Source organism: Aptenodytes patagonicus, chromosome 7 (assembly GCF_965638725.1).
Source record: "Aptenodytes patagonicus chromosome 7, bAptPat1.pri.cur, whole genome shotgun sequence".
Classification (NCBI taxonomy): domain Eukaryota; kingdom Metazoa; phylum Chordata; class Aves; order Sphenisciformes; family Spheniscidae; genus Aptenodytes; species Aptenodytes patagonicus.
The window spans coordinates 13,363,480-13,389,888 of record NC_134955.1 but is presented as its reverse complement, the minus strand read 5'-3'; the positions used below and the strand labels follow the sequence as shown (position 1 = coordinate 13,389,888).

At 41.1% G+C, this 26,409-nt stretch overlaps 1 protein-coding gene across 4 annotated transcripts in view; it reads right to left on the bottom strand.

Moving 5' to 3' along the window:
* Positions 1-26,409, bottom strand: part of DENND2B (DENN domain containing 2B) — a 182,632-nt gene that overhangs the window by 94,719 nt on the left and 61,504 nt on the right. For all 4 annotated transcript variants that reach the window (XM_076344035.1, XM_076344036.1, XM_076344038.1 and 1 more), the window contains one exon: positions 9,821-9,925. In XM_076344035.1, the coding sequence (XP_076200150.1) occupies positions 9,821-9,900 (80 nt within the window). In that variant the 5' untranslated portion in view covers positions 9,901-9,925. The remainder of the gene's footprint in view (positions 1-9,820; positions 9,926-26,409) is intronic.

The window sequence follows — 26,409 nt, the reverse complement described above, 5'->3', positions numbered from 1 at the left end:
CCCCTCCAGAGAAAGGTTTTCACTGAGACACACCGCTCTTGGTGGGTTGTTTTGGTAAGCATTTCAGCACGCAGTTGAGGCAGCAGCAAACACACCAGCATTTTTTTCCCACGGCATATCATTATAACACAAATTGAATTGGCATCCAAACATCCCACTAAACTTTCTATTAAGCATGGATGGGAACATCATCCACACAGAAAATTTTATCCAAGTGTGAAGAATAGAATAGCTATCTATAACCAATGTTTTATGGGGACTCCTTTAAACCATGCAATTAACTGTAGAGCCCAGGCAGAGACAGCCTTTCACCTGTAATTGCACTGCAGCCATCCACAAAAGGGAAAGAAGCAGCTTTTCTATCACCCCAGCAACACTGTCCACATATTCGCAAAGAAAGAATAAGAGATGAGAGAATACTTTATCATAATTATGCTAAGACAATGGCAATCACACATAATTATTACTGGAAAAATTGTATGCATTAGAGTTTCAAATAAGCCCAAAACCTCGCTGGTTTAGAACTACACAAGGAGCTGAAGATGCATCGTTTGACCTCTAAGTTACTGCTTTCTTCACGGTGCTCTCCATTTAGAAAACTCAGGACATGTAATAAATATCATAGTCTTTAAATTTATATTTACATGAAATACCTAAATACAAAAAAATTCATGTTGTTTATCTTACATTTCTATTAATACTTTTCTTACAGCAGGATCAGGGCTCTAGCGTGGTGGATGCAGAGTTACCTCCCTCACCACGCTCTGTTGCGGTAATGGCCAGGGAGCTGTTCTGCGTCGGCCTGCCTTACCTGCCCCCCGAGGCGTCCAGCCCCAGACATGAACACAGCATTAGTCGTGAGATAATTCATTTGTCAGTGCAGGCAGACTAGACCGCATCTGGATGAGTGACCTGACAATAAATTTGGACAGCGTCTACAGTTTAACACAGAGCTGAAGGGCACTGGTTTGGTTTGGGGTTTTTTGTTTGATTAGGGGCGGGGAGTTACAATAGCAGAAAGATTGAAATTATACGAATTAAATTAAAATCATATTGTTACATATCGGGTAACAGCAAGCAAAAGGCACTAGAGTTGCATCCATGAACTGATCTCTCTAAATGAGAGAAAAGTACTGCACAGGCATTGCCTCTCTGAAGACAACAGTTCTCCCTATACAGACAGGTTTTTCTCCTGACACAAGATCACCTTTGAAATGAAAAATTTACTGTGGAAAGGGAGTAGAGCACTCCCAGGACAAGCCAGCAGAGCAAACAACTGCCTCTGCCACCCACGCTCCAGCACTGACAACAGCAGAGCACTGCTTAACCTCAATGCCGGACATATCTGCACATTCTTTTATTTAAGAATACTCGAGGTCTCAATTCCTAAGGCAAAATATTTCTAGTCCTCTGCCCAGGCCACAACCACATAATCCCTTCTTTAAAGGAAACTATCTCAGTTGGGTTTATTAATGCGGAACAAGAACTAATTTTACTTTTAAATGAATATATATACTTGCTGTGAAACTGAATGAATTTGGCTTGACTAGGACTGATTTTGGAAGTGATTGTACATCTCAGTTTTTTAAGGCTGAAACACAGACATGAAGTCTTCCTTTAACTAAGGTTTTTCTTAAAGCTCTTATTCTTTCTGCCTTCATCAGAGAAACGCAGTAATTAAGCACAAGACCTTGATGTGCACATGAAGTAGCTGAACATGGACATATGTGCATGATGGGGACAGGTAACCAACCCAAAACAATACTTCTCCTAGTAACCAACCCAAGCAATACTTCTCCTGCACAGCCCAGCTTTGCTGTGTTCTGTCATGCTCAAACATCAAGACCGCTGCTGTTAAAACAAACAAGAGAGGTTCTGTTTGCTTACGCAAATGCAGTGATTATTTACCAGGTTCCCAAACAAAAGAATCAGGGTGGATACTGGAATACAAGAATACCGCTCCAGGACTCTGCTGGCTCTGCTAACACCTCGAATCAGTCCTCCACAGCCTTGTACCTCCTGCCGTCATCTGTAACACCCCAAAGCAAGAAGCAAGCACAGAGCACGTGCAAAGACCTGTTGTTCCAAAAGGGGAGCATCTGGCCTCCCCTCTACATGACTGATGATGGCTATGCAGAAGCTGAGGCCCTGGGGAAGCAGGTCCAGATCTGGCCTCTGGTTTAGCTAGCAGCAAGTGAACACATCAGCCTGAGGAGCCTTCCCTCTAAACTTCCAACAGTGATTTTACCTATGAACAACAACAGTGAATAATCCTGGACTCATGATAAAGCTGGACATAACACTAGCCCATGGGCTCACTTGGTTAGGAAATATAAATCGTTATTTTATTTGATATTTAAAGAATTACAAACAATTCAGCCAAAACACTCTTTAGGTACCTCTAGAGTTATATTATCTAGATAGTCATTTGGTTTATGTGGTACATCTCCATTGCCTTCACTGGAGGTAAGCTAGCTCCTGTCAATTAAAATTCCGTCCCATTAACTTAAATTCTGAAGAAGGTCTGAGCCACAAAGCCAGTGCAAACATATCTCCGTGCATGTTAGACTAATGAGGCTGACAAATTGTTGGTAACAGCAGGAATGGCTTCACACACTGCTGGGAGATATAAACCAAAGCCTGTATTTAGAGGTTTGTGGGTACCCAGCTCAGTTCTTCCCAGGCAAGGAGAGAGATGCAACTCAGTGATCAGATTTCAGTTTTAATCAAGCAAGAGTATATTTGATTCAAAGATTCAACTAAAAGTATTTAGAAAGGAGAAGTTTTATGAACGTTATTAGACTAGGAACTTAACAACTTGCAACTTTGTGCTCACAGCAATTTGGAGATGTAATCCTTTGCTAGCACAAATTTCTGATGCCTTGCTATACGACCCATTGACATCAGCACCCTCAGTTTATCGTGTCATTAAATCATGATTGCTCAGCTGGAGAACATTCTCCAACTCAGTGAGGATGACACCTTTCCTGTGCAGATTGGGTGGAAAGACAACAGCCCACATCACAAAAGCCAATCCATGCCGAAACTCACATGATTCTGGTGACATAGTTTTCCTCAGATGCATAGCCTCTGAGAATAGTTTTTCTCAGACACATACTCCTTTTGCACAACTGGAACCAGGATCGGTTTCTGCTTTGGCTAGCTTCCCAAGTCAAGCCCAGAGACATTAAACTAAAAAGATGTTTGTTCTAGCTCATTATGGCAGTCCCTCTATATATACTACTAAAGTCACCACACTAGTAAAACGCTTGCAGCAAACTTGGTTTTTTTCACTGTAAATGGTATACAAATGTGCTTAAGCTTTCAAAAGTTCACTCCTAAGTCTTGATTTGTGAAACTCATACGCACACATTTTAAACGTGCTTTACATGGGATAGACTTTGTACTGTTCTGTAAGAAATTGGAGGACAATCACCTTTACTTGCTTTTCAAGAAACTGAGAATAACTGTAATGACATTATTCTGAGATATCTTGTAAAGTGCATATATTGCTTAGTTAATCAAAATATCTTCCTATTTTTGTCTACATTAAGTATTCCAGTTACAAAAATAGATATTAATGTGTATAATTTTTTTTCCAGATTAACAGAAATTTAGCCAAAAGCTATTAATCGAGAAAGTACATCAAATCAATGTCTAAGTAATCCTGCTTGCAGGAATATATTCTGTGCTTACAGCAGAAGAACACTGCTCATATTTTTAAATACTTTTAATTAGATAATTCATTTTAAAATCCTATCCTATAGTAAAAACGTGTCTTTTAATATTTATACTGTTTCTCATTCCAAGACCGTCTATACCAGGACACCACCACCTGGCAGGAGCACAGTTCTACTCTTTCCAGCTCTGCACCCAGCTCGCAAGGTGGGACTCATACACTGGGCACAGCCTGCGCCACAGAAGATGTTGAAGGTAAAGGGAAATTCTGTTACTCACTCACAAATACATTGGATGAAGTCTGTATCTCCAAATTCTGAAATTACTTACACCTCATGCAATACCCTCAGATAAAAAAGTTTAAATCGATGAGCTCCTCTAAAAACAAACACTTCCTGTACTCCAGTAGTATACTGCAGCAGGTGAGAAGGCTCAGGTTAAGTGTATAAAAATATGCCTTGAGATCCCAAGTTAAGAGATGGCATATTAGCCAGAGGTGAAGACATTAGGAATGATTTACAGAAGTTATGTAGCCACACTTACTGTAAACATTTTTCAGCTCTTGACTGGTGCTTGTCGCATCTAGCATCTCAAACTAAGTTGCAATTTTAAGTTATAATGACACATTAATATATAATTATTTTGTTCAGTTTCTCTGTTAGACTAAACAGATTACAGGTTTTAAACCCATATTTTGTTAAGTAGAGCATGACCTCATAAACATAACTATAGGCCTGTTTTAATACAGTCTAGTGTCAGGGTGATTTTTAAGTAAAACAGAGCTGGTAGTGCCATTTCTACATTTACCTTTGTACTGGAGCAAACACAAGATTAGGACAAATACTTTATAAATTAATTCATTAATTCAAATAAAGTTTCTGCATAAAACACACAAACTCCAGATAAACATTAAATCATTTGCTAAGGGAAAGCAAGCCCACATTGTGGGAAGAGAGCTACAAACAAGCTGACTTCTGTTCTCTTAAGGTTTCCTCAGAGTTACACTGATCGTCTTAAGTATGGTGCAATCAAACCAAGTAGTCATTTGATGCAAAAGCGTCATGCACTAGTTGCAAGCATGCTATCGGCCCCTTTGTCTCCCGTTGAAGAGTTAATAAGATTTCACAGAGCTGCTTCCTGCCAGAATTGCTAAGAAGTCACTTTCAGCTACACGAGGTGCTTTCCTAACCTCCTGTTCCTTGGCGTTCACATCAGTGACTCACAAGGAAGGATTAAATTTGTGTCCTTGAAGTTCACCGAAAGCCAGAAATATATTTTGTAAGTATAATAATCCTTTTGCAAACTCTAATATTCACTTCCTATAATTGACTCTTGTTCCAAACAACATCAGAATGTCCCCACTGGCTTGGACCAAAGAGCACTCCTAGTCCAGGCTCTGTCACTGACCGTGATGGTTAGCAGGTGCCTAGAGAAGAGAGGAAGAGCAAGATGAACATGCAGTGCTACTTAACCAGCTTAACAATCAAAGGCCTAAAGACTTGTTGACTCACAGATTTTGCTTCTGTGGCTAGAAGCCTTTGGTAGGTTTTTCTTCCATGAATTTGTCCGATTGCAACATCCTGTAGCAGTGAGTTCCACAGTTTAAAGACATGCTGCAGAGAAGTATCTTCTTTTCAAATTGATTTCAACCTGTCGTCTTCTAGTTTCATTTGATACATATTAGTTCTTAAATGGAAGGAGATTTTTTCCCTATTTACCGTCTCTGTTCTGTGTATCATTTCAGAGACTTGTATTACTCCTTCTTCCCCTCCACTCCTTTCCTTTCCAGGATGAAGAGTCCCAGTCAATTTATTCTTGCCTTGTAGTGAAAATGTTCCATACCTTCAATCACCCTAGTCATCTTTCTACAATATTTTCCTATTCAGAGCACAGTCAAGTTTGTCTCACCTGACACACAAAAATGTCCATTTGTAACAAGTGGTGAATTAACTTCAGATAACTTCTGAAAGAATTAATTTGTGTGCATGTTTATTTAAATCACCTCATTTTCTTCAGATCCAAAGGTTTTCCCCTCCTGTGCTCACAGCAGAAACCTGTGAATCCCATAACCAGTTTCTCAGGTGAGACTCACGGTTATCGTCCCAAATAATGCCCTCACTCTGCTCTCTGTCTTTCCCTCATTTTCTAAACTGCCATTAGCACAGCTCTGATGGAAAAATGGCTGTGGTGCCTCATGCCAATGGATCCACACTCCAGTGAGGACCAAGGGAATCTTTGTTACTGCAAGAACCTTGATGCTTGCAAAGCATGCAGTTGTATAGATGTTTACTTGTAGGCACCTCCTTTCCACTGAAGATTTTTATGATTGAAATTTAAATCCATGATCTACGAGGGTCTGATTCACAGCCAAAGTAATTAGAAAGACTTCTATAGGCTTTACTGACCTTTGCTTCTGACCCGTAAGGAAACACAGAAGGTTGAACCAGATGGTGACACTATATCATTGAAACACACCTTGCGTCTTGCAACAATAAACCACACCAAAACTAGAAAATATTACTAAAAAGATGTCTTAGCCACCAGGAGACTAATACACCGGTGTTATGCCAGTATCAGCACTTACTGAAACTCTACCCCCACAAATTATAGGGAAAGCACATCTGCAGATTTCCAAATCTCCAGTCAAATCCCATAAACGGAGACAATGACTGTTCAGTTTAAATGGATCTTTGAACATGTTTGCAATAAATCCCACAAGCCTTAAACTTTTATTATGCCAGCACTTACTCCGCTGATTTACAGTCTGACTAAAATGAAGAATCATCATGGTTGACTCAAATAACATCCTCTTACAGGGTTTCACAAAGACAGGTGAAGAAGATTACATAAGGCAAAATAATGGATGGAGAACTGGTGCATGACAACCTATTCATCTCCTCACTTGTCATGCAAGTGCAACTCAAAGATTTTTCTTAGCTTCAGGTCCATACTTGTACTTACAAAATCTTTTCCTGACAAATTCTAATCAAAACAGATGGTGATGATAAGGAAAGACAGTTTATTTGACAGTTATTATCCAATAACTTAGTATCCCACAGTACTTTCTAAGCTATTCAGAATGGAAAAGATTTTAAAACAAAAGAGTAGGTCCAAAGTTTACTAAAGTCTAGACCCAAGTTCCCAGCACCAATCTGTCTGCACTGATGGAAGGATGATAAACAACTTGAGAATGCCAGATATCATTAGGGATCTGGTTTTAATATCCACATATGAATATATATCTAGAAATTCCTCTAGCTGCTCTCCCCCCCCCCTTTATTTTATGTTTTTACTGTTTTGTACTAAGAGATGCCAAACGTACAAACTAACAAACTGGGAAGCATACAAGGATATCAAGTCCATTTCTGTTGAGCTTTAACACAGCGTAATATGCCCAATAAAAGACACTAGAATGGTTGCTGGTTATCTATATCTTTAGTCAACTGCACAATTTAAAAAGTGAAAGGAGCACAGCACCAGGGGAAAGAAAGGCAAATCAACCTAATAAAAGATATAGACATGGGAAGGGTGTGACAACGCCACAAAGGAGGTCACTAGCAGAGACAGGACTAGGGTCAGGGTTCTACCTAAGGCTCTTGATTATTAATTCACCACTACTTTGTAGGCCAATCTATCCCTTGGCAATCAGGATGAGGCCATTTCATCCAACTCAGGAAAACTGCCTGGAATTACTGCAATTCAATAATATGTGTAGATAAGTGGGAAGGTGTGGCAGAGAGCTGAAAGAGAAAAATAAGTTATTAGATACAGAAGGCAATGCAGAGGCAGCCATATGTGCATGCAATATGGAAAGACAACCAAAACTGAGAACAAAGCTGGAGTGTTTAAATGCAAAACAGAGATGGTCATTAAAAAGAGGTTTTCCTTTAAATAAGAACAGAAAATAAATAAACTCCATTGCTTCCATCCTGAAAATCTCAGAATTTAGTTTATATTTTCCCTTTTCCATTGTTTGTGGTTGGAAAAGTTCAGAATACAATGGCAGGTATGCCAAATCAAGCCAGTATTTAACATCACTTTCAAGCTGACCTACGGCTCCCTGCTAGGATCAAAGCCAGCTCTCCTCAATTTCTCTGTCTGAACTTCTCCATCTATGCCGGCTATTCTACCTGGCAGCTGCCAATACAGGGACTTTTTGCCTCTGACATTTCATTTTCAAGTGGACAAAATCAAACTGTAATTCTGTGATTTACTCACCTGAATCACAGTCTTTATTAATGTATTTGAAACAGCAAAGTTCTCCCAATATAACCCTCCTATGCACATACTGTACTGCTGCCAGCTAGGAGTAACCCTGGTACAGTTTATCAGGTGTGGTACCTTCAGTCAGGTATGGCTAGAACAGATGCCTGGCCTGGCCAAAGCGATCAGAGCATTTCATTGACATTGGTGCAACCCACGCTCCTATCCCAAAGTGCCCAACAAATAAATAGGACCTCCACCACTTTTTTCCTTACAACATTCATTTCTGGGCACAGACTTATTTTACTGCAGCCTACTTAATGCCTTACAGAGCTACATGTTGAGCTTTTGTAAGGCAAAGAGCGTCTTCCTTGTTTCTATGTCCAACACCTACCATAAAGGTATCACTGCAGTACGGAGACTCTACAAGGTCAGTGCAAGTTATTTGCATGTTCCTACTCTATGCTGTTTATAATGGGGTTAAAGTCTTGTTCTGAGCCAAAACACAAGAAAATTGAAGACATTGGCATGTTATTGTGTAAGGTAGTGTAGAACAGCCCCGCAAAACAGAATAGGACAATATATCCGTGTAAGAATCCCCTGGAGAGCTGGATAAAATGCTACAGCAAGGACAGAGAGATATGTCAACAGATACTTCATGCATTTGAAGAAAGACCCTGCACAGTTTGTGTGGCTTTCTGCTCACCTCACTAAGATGACACCCGAAGTCTAGAGCTTTGCTCCTGTGTTCAAACGGTTAATTCATAAAGGTTCTTTAATCCAATGGCTGTCTGAACTTTCCCAGACAAAGCATACCAAAGGTGCCCTAATGGGACTGCAGATTTAAGTGAGGGTTTTGCAACTGTCAGTCCCAGAATGAGAGGAGCTGCTGAGCTTGTCCTGTGGGAAGGCCATCGGCTGAATCAGTCAGCATTACTTTGTAAAGGCTGTGGCTGAGAACAAAGACTCCTTCTGACACGGATATGTGAACTTGTTGGCTGCAGGTGAGTTGTTTACTTGCATACCAAAGCAATATTGCAAAGCAGAGTTGCCCAAAGAAAACTTCTTGTCCTCAGAACACTGCCTTTGATCAGTGTAAACTGAAGGACAAGGGAGCAATAACTGACTCTACTCTTCTTGCCATTTCACCGTACTAATTCATGAGTGAAAGGTATCTGTTATTTACAGGCATCTGCATCACTGCGTGCAGTCACATCACAGCCTTCTGATGGACTGGAACTTTATTAGGATAGTGTTTCTTAGCCACAAGTAAACATGCACATATTTGCAAGCACACTTTGTTTTCTGGTCTAGTCTAAACAGACTGATTCCCTCAGGATTGCCAGGCTTGGGGACTTAAGGTGTCCTTGGCTACAGTTTTCCCATAGCTGTGAATGATTAAGCTGATCTACTTACTCTGTAAATGACTTAATGCTACAGAAAGGAGGACAAATAAGCAAAGCAAGAGAGATGAGCCCTGTACTTTACATTCAGCCCTTTCACACTCGCTGCCTGACCTGCAACAGGAGGCAGTCTCTGCCCACCGTCTGTCAAGGCAGGTACAGCAGAGAAAATGTGACAGAAACCAATACAAAATACAAACTGGAGTTTGGCAATGGAGAAAAGTTGACATGCAGTCATATGGCCAAGAAATTTAGTTCAAACCTCCTGAGGTCTACACGGTGCCTTCCACACAGGTCCTTCCTTGCAATCACTTTCATCATAACCAGCCGGCAAGCAGCAATAGCCCAACAGAAATATGCCAGAAGCAGACCTTTTTCCATACCTCAGTTCCTCCAGTCCCTACCAAAAAATTCTCTCAGCTCAGCAAAGCTCTCTCTGTGTCAGACTAGAGGTCGCTTACCTTTGAACAGAGATTTTGTTCCAAATACAGACAAACCTTTCTCAGAATCTACAAAGCCTGCAGTTCACCACTTACCTATCCAGAGTGTCGTGAGGCACTTTACTCCCTCCAGCTCTGCTGTTGACACTGGCATTCTTGTTGGCAGTCATGGTCATTTCTGCTTTCTAGAAATGTGGATATCTGTGAGAAGAAAAGTCAATTAAGCTTCAACAAGCCCAAATTACAATTAACCTTCAAGACTGCTAGAAGTACTATGCTGTGTAAAGGCAGAACTCCGGGCTGCTTTTCATTCTATAAAATGCAATCAGTCTAATTATGATCCTGAAAAACAAAACCCTACCTCTCTACTGCTGCTCTTTCACATCCACAGCCAAGTTTATCAGACCCCGGTGCTATAAAGGGATATATTTTATGGGAATTAGGTGTATGCTTCAGGTTCTGGCATGTCTGATGAACAGAGCTTGATACCGAGTTAATGAAATATCACAGGTTTGGTGTGGTTCTTCCATCCACCAGTATACGTGGAGAATGCAGTAACTGCACTGTGTGATACTTGCAAATACCATAGCTATGACTGGCATTTTGGCCACACAAAAGCTATTCCAAGGAACGAAGAAACTTTTCGCAATTTTAAAGTGTGGCTCTATTATGTAAATATTTTCTAATAGTGAAATATATTCAATAGCAAATATGTTGAAGATAATTTTCAAATCTGCTTATGATACAAAAATACCTACAAATGGTTTTCTCTATTGGCCCCATGATTCTTTAAGTAAAGCTGTCTTAGGACACTTTTAAGACCTCAGGTAATATAAAGAATCATTACTAATTCCTAGTTATTTCCTGGTAAGTTGGTAACAACCCAAAAGCTGTAAATTTAATTTCAGCCATGGTAAAAACCCTATATATCCAGTTAAGTGCCCAAAAGATGGGCCTTACTTCTGTAATGTTGCTGCATACCGGCAAAGAAACAGCCCGGTACCATGATTTATTTTGCCCTCATCACTCCATCTTAATAGGAACACCATGCTATGAGTGAAGGGAGAATATGATGATATGGATATGGGCCAGGATGTAATCCCAAGGATGTAAAAGTGGTAACCTCTGCTGGCACGCACTCTGGGTGGTTTCTGAGATGCTCCTTAGTTTATAGACTAAAATATCTACCATGGCTTGCAGCACTGCCACCCAGGGTCTGACCAGAACTACCAATTTTTACAACCATTAATGGCATAGTTAATGCAAAAATAAGGAGTATTACAAAACTTCTTGTTTACTCAAACCCACAGTAAGTCCAGACTGCTTGAGAAGCCAACTGTAGTTGCAAGCTGGGTACTGACAACGCACAAAATCCTTGTACAAACAGACCCATCGCAACGAGGAGGACATTCTCTAAACCACTTTATTCCAAACTGTTCTGCCACAAATAAGGTCAGAAAATCTCCTGCAGATTGCAGCTCCAGCAGCAGAGTTAATCATGCTGGCCACAGACTCCAGGTCTACTTGTCCTTCTCCGATTGTCTTGTGTGTATCGATTTTCCCAGATTAAGTGGAGATTTTTTTTCCTAGTTGGTAACATTTTTTCTACACTGAAGCTCCCCAAATTCCTCCAGTGTCTCAGTGTTACTGCTAGTGTTACATTATCAAGATAACAGGACTGTAAAGAACTGCCTGTTCCGATTGGAAAAGGGCTTGCTTGGGACAAGAAAGGAAACCCGCTGATGCTGGCCAAGCTTTCTGGGACTGTGCATTACACGGGAATGCCAGCAGCTTTTTTAATGTTTTTCACTCACCAGTTCAATGCCTTTACTGTGTTAAATCTGAATCACTTATTAGCAATTAAGGTGAGAAAAATAAGAGATATAAATGTGGCATAAGGTGAATAACAACTGTTAGCATGCATATGTTACATTCATTTTCCAAGATTTGCTTTTCTGTTCAAGACCAAAAGAAGCTGCGTGGGCCCTCAAAAAGATGGGATACTGACCTGGCACATAAAAAAAAAAAAAAAAGATAGAAAACAGCAACATAAAAGCACACTAAGAGTCCACTTTTGCCATACCCAAAATCCAATGGAAAAAAAGTACGCATACATACGCATCAGGATGTTTGCTTTTCATGGTAGGTTTGCCCTTCTCAAATTTCAGCTTCCCAAAAGGTTGATAAAAATCATTGCGGTCGATATAAAAAAAAGTGATTATTTAAACCCCACATTTCAAAGCTACCTTAAATGTCAAATAGGCCAAACTGGTTTGTTTTCAAGCAAAAGAGGAATTGAGTTCTAAAAGAAAATTCCACAAGATACATTAAATTTAGTGACATAAGTGTGTTTCTTCCCACACAGTTGAGACTCTAGTATATATGGTGATATCAACTGACTTTTCTATGCAATTTTTCTTTAATACTTATTTTGCATGAATATTTTACTGCAGGTGATGCTGGTATCATCCCAGCATATGCAGACAAAATCCAAATAACATGGCAGAAAAACAGTCAATCAACAATTTACAGAGGTGCCTGGAAGCAAGGGCTGAATAAAATAAAATAAATAAATAAAAAACCCCCCACCAACCCCAAAACAAAAACAGAGACAGAGAAAAAAAGTCAACTAAATTTTATGGTCATGTAGCAAGTTATTTCAGAGCCTTCAAACAAGTCTTGACAGCCCTGTAAGTTTATGTGACTTATTATATGGTAAGAATCACATCCCTTGGGCTTGTGTGAGAGCATTCTCCATCACAGTATTTGCAAATTATTCTTCACAAAGCAATGAAAACCAAAATCTCTCAAGTATTATGACATACTGTTAAAAACAAATCCAAAAATAGTCATGTCACACAGATTCCCCCGCATTGCCTAGTTAACCATCTAACTACACTTTGGCTAAAAATGCAGAATTCTGTTTTATTTGTAAATGTAAATAACTACTCTGAAACCCTTATTTAGCCATAATTTGTGCCTTACTCCAGGCGTGGTCTCACTAATTTCACTAGGACAACTCTCAAATGGGTAATTTAATAAGCCCGGATGGTAGAATGTGGACCTTCTTCATTATTACATCCATTTTGTCTAAAACCTCCACAAACCGTTTGGCAGGATCAAAGAGTAAACACAACAGACAAATACAAAAAATGGTGTGATGGCAACATGGGATCTGCTGCTAGTACCAGGCAAGGTTCATCATCCTCACTGAAAATGGCTGCTGCAATGCAGATATTTCCTAACAGATTTTTATCATTGCAGGAAGCCCCAGTGACAGAATATTCCTTATGGACCATCTACCCCCCCTCTTAAAGATTTCCTTCCACTTCCAAAATGGTACAAATGAAAGTGTGGCCTGGAGCTTTTTTTACAGACAGATGGGGCACTGAAAACCATCACACTTTGTGCTAGTGAACCTTATAGCATCATTGAATCTTTAATTCCATTAACAGGTATTAGCAGGGGAGATGTAAATCCTATGCTCCTCCCGCCCCTTCAGTTTAAAATTATTCTTAATTTCCTAAAGCATCCCAACATTTTGGAAGCACCAATCCCAGTCCCACTACAATGCAAGTTGTTCCTCAACCCACTCCCATTCACAAGTGGTTCAGGGCTAGAGCTAGGCTTGGAGCAAACACCTGAAAAGTCACAGCAATCAAGAGTGCTTTATTTGCACTATCTGAGAGCCTCCTGAGGTCTCAAGAAAACCTTCTGCTTTTTTACTCACAATGTATCCACCAGTTCCTGCATTGCAAAAACTGATTTCCTTCTCTACTTCTGTGTAAGGTGAATAACATTGAACCTAGTTATTCACGTCTAGGCTCAGATGTCTTGTAAGTGTATTAGATCAACAGATGTCTTAGAGAAAACATTTTCATAATTTGAATCATTCCATCTTCTATTCTGTTAGTATAATGGGAGCAGAAGAGGACTTTTCATTTGAAATTTCTTCAGCTCAAGAGACATGCATGATTTTTGTTTGTTTGTTGGGGGGGGGGGTGTTGTTGTTTTTAATACTATGCTCAATATCTCTTCCTATCCATGTGGTCCTTTCCCCTAGTTAGACTTAAAACAGATTAATTGAACTCCATTTTCTGCACTCATTTCTAAAGCATATTTTCCATTAAATACACAGTTCCAATAAAAAGTCCTTACGAGTATGTTGCAGTGCTTCAAAGTCAGTTTTCTGAGTGTCAGGAACACTAGCACTGTTTCTCTGGCAGCTTAATGAAGAAGAATCCAGATTCTGCTGCTTACTGATGAACAATGAACTCGCACAAGCGGAAAACAACACGTACGTGGCTCCAGCCCTCTCGGCTAGGCATTTGCTGGGAGCCAGGCTGCAGCACAGAGCAGATGAAGTTAGGAAGGTGGCAAAGAAGAATACATGCAGGGTTTCTAACAACTTGAGAAGGGAGCCTTTGAATATAGGCTCCCAAGTTGTCTCCTGGCTTTATCACTAACACAGGTGCAAATTTTCTACAAAGAAAATGTGTATGTCCAGCAAGGACGTCAAGTGTGTTCGTAAGACTTCTCTGCTCTGGACTTCTGTTATTTTTGAGAGAGGTTTCTCGGTGACAGTTCACTGTATGTAAAGTCCTTGTTGTCTCACATGTTGCAAAGATTAACCTACACTTAACTGTCCTAGACCAAACCAATCTGTACTGCAATCAGTATAATTTATAAGGTATAATTTGGATTCTTGAGGTCTGCATATGTTCTGAAGCCTTTTAAGGCAGATTATTTTCCTCTTGAAATTCCACTGATCTGGGATCTGGAAAATATGGGGAAATATTGCTGCTTTGGTCTGCCCCACAGGGCAGAGACCTGGAGACATAACGGGAAGGCATTACAGGGAAGAACTAGAGGCTGCTAAGACAAACTCATGCTTTTGAAAAAGTACCTTGTAATAAAGAGAAACTCTCAGAAATATATTATTAATAATAACTGATTTGGTCTACTTACTTTTCTCTTAACAGTAGCTGCAGGAGAATGTCTTTAGGCATTGGGAAGTTAGTTTAAAACATTAATATGCTCTTCTGAGTGCTTTAAGGAAATTTTGCCCACATTTCAAGAGGTGGTGTATAGCTACACTTTTGTTTAAGAGTCGCAGCTTAGCTTTGTGGCAATTTGCCTATTCTCTTCCAGTAAAACAGATAATTATGTCCTCCCAGAAAAACATGAGTTCTGATGAACTGGAAAGTCCAATAAAAGATTTTTGCCTTGAGAGGGCTTTTGTAGAGACTCCAAAGAACATTTTTATAAGAACTACATGCTTTTATCAGGTATACCTGTTCTCTAAGCTGGGCCATTGTAAGTTTAGCCATGCAATACCATACAAACTAACATAAAGAGCCTAATGACCTGCTCAGCAAGGACTTGGCATGGAGATATTCAGGAAGTATTAATTCAACTATCTCATCCCAAGTTTAGTCTTTACAGCACACAGATAGCCTAACTATGATCACATCAGCAGGCTTCTTGCAAGACACGAGAATTAACTGCCTTCAAGGCTAGCCCTAAAGACTGGAGAAACAGACGTTGTGCTATCAGCAATGTGTACATGCCTGAGCCATATTATGCTCTAGCATAATCTCTAAGAGAGATAACAAGATCAAGCTATCCACACAGCTACGTATATCCAAGTCCCTGATTGAGAACAAGTGGCAATGTTTGTGGATAACAGAGCCAACGGAAGAGGGTTTGTCAAACTTCCCATCTTTATGACACTGCAAAAGGCACAGATTTTAACTGGTATTAACTCCACAATCTTATCCAAAGTTTCCCTCCCTACAATGCACAGACAGCCTGTTTCCAATCAAGTCAACGAACGGTCTCTCTGCTAGGCTTTCACAGCTAAGTGACAAGTTTACTTCCAGCACAAACTTCCTAGTACAATCTATAGTGGTGGTGGACTTGGTTGTCGTTGCAACCTTGCAATGCCAACCCACCTTCTCAGCAGTTAAGTCCCCACTGAACTGAAACTGGTACTATTAGGAAACTGATGTTGTGGCACGTAATGGAGGGGAAAGAAGTTATCTCGCCTCAGCGTAGGTTGGTAGACCTGGGCGGCTGCAGAACCAGGCAGGTGAAAAGCAGGCACACTGCCTAGAGCAAGGACAGCTCTCCACTCACCCCTCACCCTCCTTTCCTATTTTTCTACCACCTAAAATGCCTTCTCCTTCTTCTGATATTCTTGCACTTGTCTATTTTGTGCCTTCCTCATTCTGTCCCCCTCACCCTTCTTTACTTTCTTATTACTTCATTTATCTTCCCTCAAGCTGTTTTTTCCCTTGAATTGAAAATGGACAATACCTGGTGGAGAGAACAGACCTCACTTGAAACACACTGCAGTCCAAAACTTGGGTCCAAATGTAAGAATGCAGCGCTAAGCTCTTCAGCACTGCTAGGGCAATCACAGCTTCGAAATGGAAGGAAAACAACATGAAAATCAAAGAGACCAGTGCTACTGTGCATACTCACTTGTCTTTTATGAAGGAATTTTCACTAATACTAGGGTGACCATGCTTCTCAGACTATGGAGAGCACATTGTATTCGAAAAACTTTTGAACATAATTATGGGAGCTCTCTGATGCTTAGGGTGTTTGCTTTATCTTGCTTGCTTCAGTATTAAAAAGGACCAATAAGGTTTTGTTTGTGCTTTGCTCTCACTCATCACTGGAATTGTATCTCAGCTGAAGCAGCTGGACTGAATTCAGCCTTTGGACTGAATCTTTCTTCCTTTCTGCATAAAGGAAAGATCTATTGATTTGTGCCACATCTAGTACAGTCTCTGACAGCCGCTTTTCATCTAGGTAGTAGCCTATACAAGACTTCCTTCCAATTTAGATAAATTACAGCTATTGTTGTACCAGCAGGGAAGTAACTTCACTGTGACTTCTTCTGACTTTGTGCTAAATGAGTGCTTAAAGAGCTCTCACTGAATATAACAAGTTCACATTCATTGACAAATCAAACTGGAGTAAGCTGAAGGTTCCTTTAAAAGTGACTGCTCCCCAGGGAAGCGAGAAGGAGACATTAACAAAAAATATATGGCTGGTATTGAATCAGAAGTTAGTATTTCCCTGTGTAGGCTGAAGAAAAGGCTTTTATTTTAAAAAATACATTGACTAGTTCAAGCTTAACTATCTTGATTTGAGACACCAGGATAGAAAGAGTTCACAATACTTAACAGTAAAATTAGCTGACACTATAATAAGCTCAGAGGAATCTTAACTATACATTTTGGTGGCAGTGTGAACTCACATGGCTTTTAGCCAGTCATGAAACACACCCTCACACTGCCCTTAAAACTGATGTCAATCTGAAATGCTACGGTCTTATTTTCTCATGCCTATGCTAGCCACACATTCTCACCCCATCACACTCATACAGCTATCTGGTTCAGGGAACTGATTCATCTGAAAACCAACCATTTGCGGTTTTTTGTTTTGTTTTGGTGAGGCTGATTTTTCAGCCATTCATCTGGGTTATTCTGGGCCATCAGGAAAACATACCTGAAAAGTGCCTTTAAAATACGTGTTACTTAAAACTAAATTTGCATGCTTTCTCTTTAAGACAGAAATCTTTTTGATTGTGGACAGCACTCTAAATGTTATAAATATGTTCCTACAGTGTATAAAATACAATTTGGGCATTGCAAACATGCAGGCTATATTTGCTTTTAATTTTTTGAGAACAAAAAGAGACAAAAAGGATAAAAACATTCATCAAGACATTTTCTCTCTGACATGGATGGAGCAAAAACTCATGTATTTGATGTAACAAAAACTTTCAGATCTCATACACTAAAATTTGGTTTTAGAGGCAAAGCATCCACATTACTCATGTGGATACTCAGCAAGCAAAATATGTGTGCACCTCAGATCTGGATCAGGCTTTACCATAGAAAAGTGACTTCATGTTTCCTTCTGCTGTACTTGAGTGTTAGTCACAATCTGGTAAGTCCTTTCAACAAGCCCTATAATAAACTTAACGAACACTGATTTGTCGAAAGCCCTCAGTCATCGCATTTTGCAATAAAGGCTTAGTGCAAAATAATCAGAGGCATATACATTTTGGCCTTTGCAACACAAACATTTCCATGATGACCAGACATCACTATGAAAACAGCCTACTTACAAATTGTGCCTAACATATATCACAGTTCGTCAGTATTAGTCTTCCTTTGTCCTTTCCCTTCATCCTCATGATATTTGCATGAAAACACCAGTTCAAGTCTCAGGAGGTCACCTGCTCCTGTTGCTTATTCCTCAATGAAGTCATAGTCCTCTAATTGCAACATCAACATCATTTGCAAAGTAATGAATTGTTTCTTGTGACACAAAAAGCAGATTAAAATTTTACTAAGGAATGAGAGTAGATTAGCTTTAAGGAACAAAGATTCTTTTTCATTAATATTTTTTGCATCACAAAGAATATGAGAAAATAGACTGCCCTTTGGTATTTCCCACAGGGTGTCACCAGTCCCTAAAAACATCACAATACAATTCAAAGCACAGTTCACCGCTTAGTACAGACTGCCTGGGAGCACAGGCTGCAGGGGAGACACAAAGTGAACAAACCAAGCTGAAAGTCTTAGTAAGTCTTAAAAGAAACTTCCCTGTTGAGCTGACACTGATGACTGAACCTTCCTCACCCCAAGGCTGACTGACAAAGTCTGGCGGACAGCTGAGAAGCATCCTGACTTTGCAACTACTGTAGATTCTGATTCATTAGAGCATCATGCAAGGCAAAACACGGGTCACAGCTATAATACAGAGCAAGCTGCTGTCCCCAGTGTTGTTAGCACACCTCCCTTCCTTCCTGCCAGACACACGTGGCTCCCACTCAGAGCACCACTAGAGTGCAAACTGCAAAATTAATAGCAGTTATATGCCTCGTACAAGGTTTTAATAATACGTAATGGGAGGAAGGAGGATCCTGATGCAGCTGCATAGAGACTTCAGAGAGAGAGAGAGATTCAGTCTTCATTTTGCCATACATTTCTTATGAGTCACTGGGTAAATGGCTTAAGTTATGCTAGTTGAGCTATTTCCTGACTACATCTGTGTATGGACATCTTTTCTAGAAGCAAGCTGTGCTACCCAGGAATGTCTGAAGTACACTCAGCCATATGGACGGTGGCTTAACAAGATCTCTGTTATATTGTACTTTAAACCTAAATTAACTTTCCAGTGTAGACAAATTACCTTAATTTTCATTTCTCAATTCATACTCTATAAAGCAAAACCAAGTCAGAACTTGTCTGTACGCAGAGGAGAATTTACAGCATCCCAAATACTCCACACGAACTCTCCATGCAGATGTTCTTAGTACATGTTTAGGGTGGGTAACACACTTTCCAAATTACCTTGTATAAGGGCATGCTTAGGACTAAGAATATAACCAGTGAATTATCTCAGAGCAGGCAGGGAGCTATAAATTGATAACTTGGCTTCCCACTGCCTGTGCAAACAGACTCTTGAGCTTCTTCTCCCACACCCTGAGAGAGAGCAGTGAAGTTGACACTCACAAAGCTTGAAAACCCTTGAAACGGTCTTTCATTTTGCAGCTGACTATTTGTGACAACGTGGGAAATAGTGCCACTGAGAAAAGCATGGAGATCGAATTGTTTAAATGACGAGCTTGGCCACTGTAGCTGGTGGCACTATTTTCACCTATTTCCAGAAGGCCAGGAGACTTCTTTTAGCATGTTTGCCTCAGACTCCTTCTGCAGAGCCCTACCTGAGAGCAGAGAGGAGGAAAGACACCTACCAAAGGCCAGGATGGCCAGGGAGACACTTTGCTTCCAACCTCCACACACACAAATGGTCGGTGATGGCAGGGAGGGAAGAGGGACAAACAGATTTGTACCTTATCCTGACTCTCCTCCCCTGACAGAGTAAGCAGCAAAAAAAGGAAATGGTCTGAAAAAGAAAGGAAAAAGGGAAGATAGATGGGGGTGGGGCAGGAAAGGAGGTCTTATTGGAAAAGCAAACAAAGCAGCAAAATGAGAAATAAAACAAGGATTGATGAAAATGTTACTCCCAAATCCAGTGAGGCAGGTTAGGTCATTTGCCACACTGAGTATTCAGGTTCAGGCATGCTTTGCTAGGAGATTAGGTGACCTTCAGTATGCTGGCCCTGGCTGTAAATAGAGAGAGAAACAAAGTGATTGCATTGTTCGAGTCAGAGCAATAAGGCAAAAGCCCTGGATCAGCATCCAGTGTATGTAACTGCCTTTCCCCAGTGCTAAGCGGAAGGGAACAGGCAAGATGGCTAACAGGAGTAGAAGAAAATCTGAGACCATTTGAGGGCCAAGTTTGTACCGAGATCCAAACAGTGTTTTGCTCTCAAAGAAGACTGTAAGGAGCATTCAGCGAAGGACTGTCTGAGGATAACCAACTCTCTTGGCCAATGCAGATGTCACCAGGAAAACTAACTTCAGAGGAAGGTGGCAAGGAGCATCTGGAGAAGGATATGGAATGGATGCTTCATGAGTGTCAGGAGGATTGAAAAATAGAGGTCTTCAGCAGAAGTAACTGATGGCAACTACTGACGCTGTCCTGAGCAAAGTCCTTTGACTTCTCTCTGATCGCATGCAGTAAAAGAAAACTAAATTCATTCGTATAAGCAGAAGGCAAGCTGACAGTGTCACAAAGTATTGTTTTAAATTTCAAGCAGCAGTGGAAGATCTTTGATACCGGTGCCTCAGTAAGGTCAAGAATTGATATGTGGTGTTACTATGAATCTCCCGTTTAGATCACTATGTCCTTGTAATCATGTTACCATTCTGATCAGTATCTCCAACAAGCAGGTCCTGTCCATGATACCTAAGCTGCCAATGCTAACACTTCTAGTGAAGCAACTATTAATTTGGATGGACTGTCTCAATATGATGATATAAAAGCATCCTGGGAGGATGAGGAACTGGCTGAAGGCCTCATGGATGTAAGTAGAAAATATTAGCCAAAACTGTCTTGGCTTGTACAAAGAGATGAGAACAACCTTGGGTCTGTCTCTTTTGCTCTTGGCAGTTACCCAGGGAATCTGTAGAAAGGCACAGAGAAGATCTTAATTCCCCTGTATCCAAAGTACATCCAGAAATGACCCTGGACACAGGCATTAGCAGCAGCAAATGGGATGGCACGCAAGTCTGTTGTTTGCATTAGGGATTTGTGCAAGAGCCGTTCAGGAGAGGTATCTGTTTACATTTAGAAATTATGTTCTTGCACTTAAAGCAACGTCTGCAGGATGCAGGAGCTCTGAGCTGTGTTTGAGCTCTGACATGGATTTCTTTTGTAGTCTTAGGAAAGCTGCTTGGAGGCGAGATCCTCAAATTCAGTGCCAGAGAGTAAACCCCATAGCCCACATTCTGCCATCTGGTTGAGTGGCCCATTTTCCCAGAGCTGCTCCTATTTTTCCTACTCTACTTCAGAAATCTATGGTTTGATCTCTCCAAATATTGTTGCTCTACCAATGAACCAGGAGTAACTTTATGACTTCGCTCACACACAAGCAGTGAGGACATGTTCTTTAGTAAGTTCAAGTTCTCCAGAAACATGGTGGGGCCCAGACATGCGGCTATCACCAACAGTAAACACATCAGTAACAGAGACAAGCCAGTCCTCACCAGCTTCTGCAGTCACCGAAACCACCCTCTCCTGCCTGCCGCACCTGCCTTCCTGCAAACTGGCATCTCTTGGGGCAATGAGCACCTGTTTTGGGCACAGAGGTTTTCTGATTCAGATTCCTTCATGTTTATGAACCTCTTGGCTACTGCCTCCCTATCCTTCAAACTTTACACATTCTAAGCCAAAACAAATAAAATCAAGCCCCCTGTGCTCCCAGGACAATAAACCACAGCAGGGTGTGAGCAGGCTGACTGAGAGAGTGCAGTCCGTGCCCTGCCTGCCTAAGCTCCATCTCCCGCCTCAAACAACTGAACAGACAGAAAGGAAACACGGGAGAGAAGCATGGTGCCAGCAAAATGAGTGAACCTCAACCTTCCTCCTCGCCATGCTGCTGAAACAGAGGAAGCACGCTAAAGAAGAAAAGGGGAGGAGGGGTGAGGACCAGACAAACATCAGAAGAGTTGAAGACTATTAGAACAAGGGTGAGATGAAGGATAGCGAACATACTGTGTCAGAAAAAACACAGGTGGGAAACAAGGAAGTGAAAAGATTTTTAAAAGGAAAAAAGACAATAAGAAACACCAGGAGGGAAGAGAAATATGCTCCCCTTCTTCCCCTCCACACTGGAAAGGCACCCTGTGTCCCCCAGAGAAAGCAGCCCATCTTTCCTCACGTTCAGGGATGTTTTCATTCCATGGCTGAAATTTTCCTCATAGAATAAACTTCGAATTTTCCCAAAGATACTTCAAGAAAAATGGATCTGTGATACTGTGGTAACATGACCTGAGACGTCACTGAAAAGACACAAACTCCTGCTGTCCTGCAAAGCGGGTGCAACTCCATGAGTGTGGGAAGTGTCCAAACTCTGAGTAGCTGCTCATTCAATACACAAGCCCAAACTCAAATCCAAACTCAAGTTTTTGAGTCCCTAAATTCATGGGTAGAAGCCTCATCCCCCACGCACATACAGCCCTGTAGTGACTGCAGGAGACTAGCAGTTCCCAGACTCCCGCAGTTTCTTTAGAGAATTGACTTGGGGGAGGGGGGGAAGAGGGGAGAGAAGAAAGGATGGAGAGAATATTGGCAGCTATACCAGAATCACAATAACATAAACTAAGCACAGCAAACTACTTCTTACTGCCTTTGTTAACAAAAATTATAGTAGCTATAGCAACAGAAAAGGGGGGGGGGGTGTGTCAAAAAAGCCTGAGACTTTTTAAAATCCCCAAAGAACGCAGCTTTCTAATATGGAAAAATCAAGATTTATTGCACCAGCAGCTCCCACAAGGCAGGGCTATAGCAGTGCACAATGGTTTCAATTAAAAGCACGAATCATTAACCAGTGCAGCTGGGCTTAGTAGTTGGCAGACAACATCATCTCTTCCAGTGAGCCATGACTTCTTCAGGGACTGAACTAGCTTCTCTTGCTGTGTGATGTGCCCTTCGCACCCATTTCTGGTGGCTTTACCTCATATCCTCTGTCAAGCCCTGTGACAGAGTGACTAATGCCACTGCTCAACAGAGAAAATCAGGGAAAAAACTCCTGTGCTCAAGTCCTGTGCTTATATCCCTTGCCAACCGTCACACACCGACATCCCTACAGGCACTGCCCGTGGCGCAGCACTGCACAGCACAGCACACTCAGCAAGCATCTTAGAGAGAAAAGCATTTTGGTCCCCTGCTGCCTGTGTGTATTTTCCTTCTCAAATACACACACTCGCAAGCTCAAAGAGGGGAGGAATGTCTGGCACTTCTGCGGTGACTATCTGGCAGAAGCACCACTCCGTTTTCTGGCAACTCGACCAAGGTCTTAGAACAATTATTTCAGTTCCTGATTCAAGTGCTGCAGACAGAAGATCAAGTTACATTTCTCTCCAGCCATCAACACTAATTCAGTTTTCACTAAGTCAGCCTTGCTGGAATTTCACTCTTCCACACTAAAACAAAAAAGGAAAGTGTGAATCAACACTGAAAAGCCATTAGAAGAAACATAAGGAATTTCAAGAGTTGCCCTTCACAAATGTAAAAAACACCAATAAGATCCAATAGAGAAGGAGCTGTTTCTTCCTAGAAGGGGTATTTTTATAAGCTAAAATGATGAAGAACTCAATCTATTGCAAAGGAAATGGTACCATGGTCCTCAGTTATATCCACTGGCTTCATAACTACTGCGTAAATAAGCTTCCTTCTCTTACTACTACAAGCTGGCTTGTGAATTCGTAGAGAGCATCTTCCCACCTATCGCTCAGTCACAGGTGTATGCAGCCGTCAGAAGAAGAGACAGTTTTCTCAAGAAAAGAGTTCAGCTCCCACAGCACTGACCTTCGTCATCTGCATGAAAGGAAAGTTTCAACAAGCTACCACAAGTGTAAGTGTTATAAATCTCCTTTCATCAGGCCTCCAGCCACTAGACAGGTGAAACAACTGGAAACACTTAAACCTGTTCTAACATTCCTTGTAGTAGGAGGCAGTGAAACACCCACCCACCAGAGCTGATTGCAGCCACCTAACCGCTATGGACTGTGGCTCCTTCCAACAGAGGGTTTCTGTTGAGGCTTCCTGGAGCAACAGCCGTTCCCAGCAGAGCAAGGAAGCCGGGCAGCGGCTGCAGACACGCTAGCTCTGTTCCATGTACACTGCATTCAGAGTGGCAGAAGGGCGCAAGGGGGTTTTAGACAGAGGCAAAATAAAAACAAACCCACAAACAAACCATGAATGATATCAAATATATTTTAAACCTTTCCAGGCTGCAAGATGGTATTTGATGATTTGAAAGAGCTTCTCCTCTTTCCTTTTATGAAAGTGATTTACGTACTGCTGTGTACACGACATGTTAGGGACCTCTCAAGAGACCAGCTGCTGTTCCAAAGAACTTACACTTCTATGATAGGAATTTCATAAATGAAGGCACTAACTATCTTCCCAGATGCAGGCTTGAATAGGCCCACTGTACTGGTGAGTTCTGCTGAGGGAACAATCTTTCTTCACAGCCTGCAGAGCAGGAGTAAACCTGATGCAGAGCAACATTACAGACTTAACCGTTTCATTCTTTTGTTGGAGAGGACTAAGACCCACAGCAGCAGTCAGACGAGCACCACCGCCCCTAAGCCCTGCAATCAGGACCCCGTCACACGGCCTCGTGCAGACTGCTCCCACGCTGCATCTTATTACATGGGTGATTCAGGCCTCCCAAATCCCATTTCTTTCCTCGCATTGCATGTCTTAACAGCTGTACTGCCGGGGAGGGCATAAGAGTACGCAGCCTCAAAAACATGTCAAGAAGAAAGCATGATCCCATTCCCTTCCATTCAGCTGGCTGTGTCCAGGAAGAACAAGTAGCCAGTGCGTTCAGGAATAGGGTCCTCTTTCTTATTTTCAGACTGGCTGCAGTGCTGTAATGTGCTATCACTTATGTTTAACAATATTAAAACATGTAACATGAACTTGAAATATTTGTGTGAAATGATTAATTTTATCCAGACAGCATCTGGAGTGTCACTCCAGCACCAGCATTTCTACCCAAAGTTTAAGCACTGGTGTTCCTACTTTAACTCAATTCAAAACTGTGAGTAAAATATAATTTAATAGCAATTTGATTTTGCAGTGATCTCATTGAAAAGGCATATCCAGCATTGCCTTTGCAACACAGAAACAGCCACAGGATAAGCCTGAGGGACACAGATTAACACTCAGATCAGATACAATTTCAGCCCCTTCTCCCTTGCAGGGAATGTTTTGGCCTCTCGCCAAGCAGAGAGCATTCCACACGCAGCAGGGTAAATTCAGTATAGCACCCATATGGAAATATCTTCTTCAAGACAAGGCCAGGGTGTAAAAACTATTATCTGAACACATGTGCTTTCTCACTCCAAAAGTGAATGAGCCTACAGCAAAGTTTGACTAAAACTTTCCCCATCTCATGGGAGTCCATATTTGAGCAGACTTCTGAATGGTAGTGCTGTACACCCCAGCACTGAAGCTGGCATTCATTTTCCTTTTCTTCTTTCTTATGGATTTAAGCTGAACACAGCAGAGGTCTAATTTGGATCTGCTCCCTATACAAGAATATTTTTATCATCTCTTTTAAAGTGTGGTTACTATAGAAAAGTAACTCTGAATCAACCTGACCTTCAGAATTACACCTGTCTATTCCCAACACAACTCATCAAACAAAAATGTCAAAACAGATTTTGTTATGATTAATCATAACATACAGTTCACCTAGCGAAAGGGCAAACCTGAATTCTACTCTGTTTTCATAGTTTATGCTTATGCAGTTGTCAGCTAAACTCTCGCTTCGGACACTCCTTTGCTAGTTTTCATAGAGAGATACCAGCAATGAAATCGTATCCCACACTTCTCTCCTGTCTCCTACTCCTTCACTGCTCCTCCTTCAGGTTCACTTGTATGCACACTGATCTTTCCAATACCAGTAAGCAGAGAATTGAAAATGTGCATCTACAAATAGACAAATTATTACACATACATAGGTTTGCGCAGTTATGCACAGTTACATATGCACAATACTGCACACACAATTTGTTAATAAACTTCACAAACAAAACTTGCCTTCCTGCAAGTAAATTAGCTAGAATAAAGTATACACACAGAGTATAAATAATGCTTTCCTACTAAAAATTCCATCAACATAAAACAACTAAGGCCTGTGAGGCTTATAAAAATCTATTATGTGAAAACTCTTCAGTTTCAACTTCATGCGAATATATTTTTTCCTGGGTTTCATTAACAAACAAATCTAAACATTCAAGACAGAAATGAATCGGTTTTGTCTGGCATGAAGTCTGCATTACCAAATTCCACGTGGTTTCCAGTTGATACCACAAACTTGGCCACAGTTAATTCAAAACTCAGTCTTAGTCCTCCAAAAGGTAGGTAAATACCTGTGAAACTTTTTATGATGCTGGGACAGTAATTTGTATTACAGAGGCAGAATCGTACCTGTGCCTAGGACACAGCGGGCAAAAGCTGACTAACAGCAGATTTCATCCTGCTAGAACAAAATAAATACCTCTGTGACTCCAAAA